We start from the raw sequence: 3,321 nt of genomic DNA, 5'->3' as shown, positions 1-3,321 counted from the left end.
TCTCTTGCAGGTGCCCTCCAGACCAGACTGTGGGATGGCGGGAAGACACCTGAGCCTGCTCAGGCCCTTTCGGATGAAGAAGAGGAAGAAGAAGAAGAAGGAAGGTCCTGAGGCTGCCCCTGCACAGCAGCCTGAGAAGATGGAGCAGTTGCATCCCCTGCAGGAGGGTGAGTGGCAAAGATGGGCCACATGCTGGTGGCTGCAGCCAGATGGGCCTCTTCCCATCCCCTGTGGACATGGCCAGGAAAAGGGAGGGGGAAGGAGGGCCCAGGGCTGATCCTCCGGCAGCTCCATGCACCGGGCATCCCGGGGCTGGCCCTGCCTGTGGAGCACAGGGCTGGGCCGTGTTCTGCGGCCTGTCCCGCAGCCCCTCAGCTCTGACCGCGCTCGCTCTTTGCCAGATCCAGGCCGGGACCGGACACAGGAGCAGGACCGTGGCCGTGGTCGCTTCCGCAGATCTGATCAGGTACCTGCAGCCACGACCTCCTGGGCTGGGCCTGCTGCCACTGCTCAGCCTGGAACCGCTGTCAGAGCTCTATGGCACATCCTTTTCTTCCCTGCCGTTCGTTCTCCTGCAGGCCTTTCTGAAATTCGTGGGCATTCAGCGTAGAAAGACCAGGACCTCACCAACTGAGGTCATGGCACAGCCTGACACCAGGCTGACCAAGCTGATGGCAAAGTCTGATGTCGGCACTGCACCAACTGATCGCACAACGAAGTCCGACCCCGTGTTGAATGATCACACAAGAAACTCTGACACCACACCGATTGATCAGAGAATGGAGTTTGACACTTCTTTGACTGATGATACAACAGACACTTACAGCCCATCGGTTGATCGCATGGCAGTCTCTGACATGACCGATGATCTGACAAACTCTGACACTGCACTGCCTGATCTCACTGCGGAGGCCGAAGCTGCAACAACTGAAGGCATCACAGACACTGACCCTACACCCAGTGACAGAATGATTGATTCTCCCAACTGGGATTTTTTTGAGGAGAATGGTGTCTCCAGCTCAAAGCAAGTAAGTAGCCTGTGTCCAGGGCTCAAGCCACCTCCCCTGCACCCTCTTCAGCCTTTGAGGCCAGCACAGTGTGGTGGGAAGGGGAGCATTTCTGGGGGAAGTCTGGCAATTTGTTTGCTCTGGCAGTTCTCCCACTCTCCTCCATTTCCCCTTCAGTCCAGACTATGGGACCTGGTGACCAGGAGCTTTTCAAGTGCCCTTGCGGCCAGTCCACGGCACTTGGTGACCCACATCTTCCCTGAGGCATCTCTCTTGCAGGTGCCCTCAAGGCCCGACTGTGGGATGGCAGAGAGAAGCCTAAGCCTGTGCGGGAGGAAGAAGGAGGGCCCTGGGGCTGCTCCAGTACAGCAGCCTAAAGAGGTGCAGCAGTCCCAGCCTCTGCAGGAGGGTGAGTGGCAGAGCTGGGCCCCAGGGCTGGTGGCTGCAGCCAGATGGGCCTCTTGCCATCCCCCGTGGACATGGCCAGGGAAAGGGAGGGGGGAAGAGGGGCCAGGGCTGATCCCCCAGTGGCCATGCTCCATGCCCTGGGCATCCCGGGGCTGGCCCTGCCTGGGGAGCGCAGGGCTGGGCCGTGTTCTCCGGCCTGTCCCGCAGCCCCTCAGCTCTGACCACGCTCGCTCTTTGCCAGATCCAGGCCGAGATAGGACAGAAGAGCAGGACCGTGCCCGTGGCTGCTGGCGCTTTATAGGCCAGGTACCATCAGCCATCCCCACCTGCTCAGCAGACACCACCATCGGAGCACTCGATCGAACATCCCTCTCTTCCTTGCCTTGCTTTCTTCTGCAGATGTTTAGGGACTTCAGAGGCACGGCGAAGGCTGATGTCAGCATCAGGCCAACTGAGCGCATGGCAAACACTGACAGCACACCCACTCAGAGTCTGGCTGATGCTCCTGGTCTAGACTCTTCTGAGGAGAGAGTTGTCTCTGCAAAAGTAAGCAGCCTGAGGCAAAGGATCGTGTGGACACTCAAGCTGGGTCTGCTGGGCCCCCTCAGCCTTTGAGGTCGGCACAGTGTGGTGGGAAGGGAAGCGCTTCTTGGGAGAAGCTGGGCAAGCTGCTCACTCTGGCAGCTCTCCAACTCTCCCCCCGTGCCCTCTCCAGGTGCAGGCCTTCATGAAGAACATGCATCAGAGACTCACAGCCAACACGTTCCCAGAGAACAGACTGTTCATGGACATACTGAGGCTGACTGATACATACCCCGCTGATGTCGCATTGACCCTCCTGCGCTGTTCCCCATCATGTGACAGGTATGGGGCCCATCTGCCTTCAGGGCTCACCAGCCTTTAGACCTGTCCCACATGCTCTGCCAGACAGACAGAGAGTTCCAGGATACTTTGGCCCTTATGTTTCCCAGCCCTGGCATCTCAGCCCCCAGTCCTGCTGCCATGCTCCCTCCCTGCTCCTCAAGGCACCTGGGCTCTGTCACATGGGCTCCTGCAGCTGCCCAGGTCACGGCACAGTGGCTCAGACTCCCCTGACACAGAGATCTGGCCCCGCAGAGCTGCTGCTATCATGTGGAGGACCATAGCCTTGTCTGAAACAACAGTGGTGAGGGTGCTGCCAACACTGCTCTCTGTGATGGAGGACTGGCCACAGCACAGCGTGTCCACCTCCAATGAGGACAACAAGGACATCTTTGCCCTGGCTGTGAGTTTCTGCCTTTGCTCAACCCCAGGTTGCCTCTCCAACAGCCCTCTATCCTCCCCCACCACGGTATCTCCCTGCCTCAGGCACCAGGCTGGAAACCTGGACTAGGGGCAGGTTCAGGGGCACCAGGCCAGGGGCTCCCCCTGAGTCTCCCCTGGCCTCTCCCTCCCACGCTTAGGCCCTGCCACATGGATGTCTGGGCACTGAGCGCTGTGGCCGGACGGTTTGTCTTTTGCAGGCAACCAGAGTGGTTTGGGAAATTCTCCAGATGATCCAGTGCCCAGAGCCATTGATGGAACATTCCCCCCGTCTCCTTGTGGATCTGCTCTTCCAAGTCTTCATCAGCACAGAGCAGATGCCAGAAGAGGTTGACACCTTCTGGAGGAGATGCTGGGAGGAACACCGCCTTGCCAGGAACCCCAACAGGTGCTCCATCCCACTCCTCCCCTCCCTCCCATGCCCTCAGGGCTGGTCAGGGCTCCCAGCATGACCTGGGCTTTGCTCTGCACACAGGTTTGCAGTGCTGACTATGAAGACCCTGCTCTGCCGTCTGCAGTTTGAAAATATTGTGATGGCAATGGAACGGAAGCATGGTTGGGACACACTCCTCAACTCTGACACCCACCACTATGCAGTGGGTCT

The 3,321-nt window shown here is 59.0% G+C and overlaps 1 protein-coding gene across 1 annotated transcript; it reads left to right on the top strand.

Moving 5' to 3' along the window:
- Window positions 1–6: 6 nt before the first annotated feature.
- LOC113980069 lies at window positions 7–3,313 on the top strand (the record flags this gene model as incomplete). The annotated part of the gene is made up of 10 exons (XM_027707329.1): window positions 7–167; window positions 402–466; window positions 579–1,028; window positions 1,287–1,416; window positions 1,657–1,721; window positions 1,815–1,961; window positions 2,131–2,279; window positions 2,532–2,679; window positions 2,918–3,105; window positions 3,193–3,313. Coding segments are annotated over exons 1-10 (1,596 nt in total), but the record flags the coding sequence as incomplete, so codon positions are not given.
- Between the last annotated feature and the right edge of the window lie 8 nt (window positions 3,314–3,321).

This window comes from Neopelma chrysocephalum, unplaced genomic scaffold (assembly GCF_003984885.1).
Source record: "Neopelma chrysocephalum unplaced genomic scaffold, ASM398488v2 Primary Assembly neopelma1_92094, whole genome shotgun sequence".
In the NCBI taxonomy this organism is placed as follows: domain Eukaryota; kingdom Metazoa; phylum Chordata; class Aves; order Passeriformes; family Pipridae; genus Neopelma; species Neopelma chrysocephalum.
Note: the sequence above shows the minus strand (reverse complement) of the source record. Positions and strands in the feature narration are given on the sequence as shown.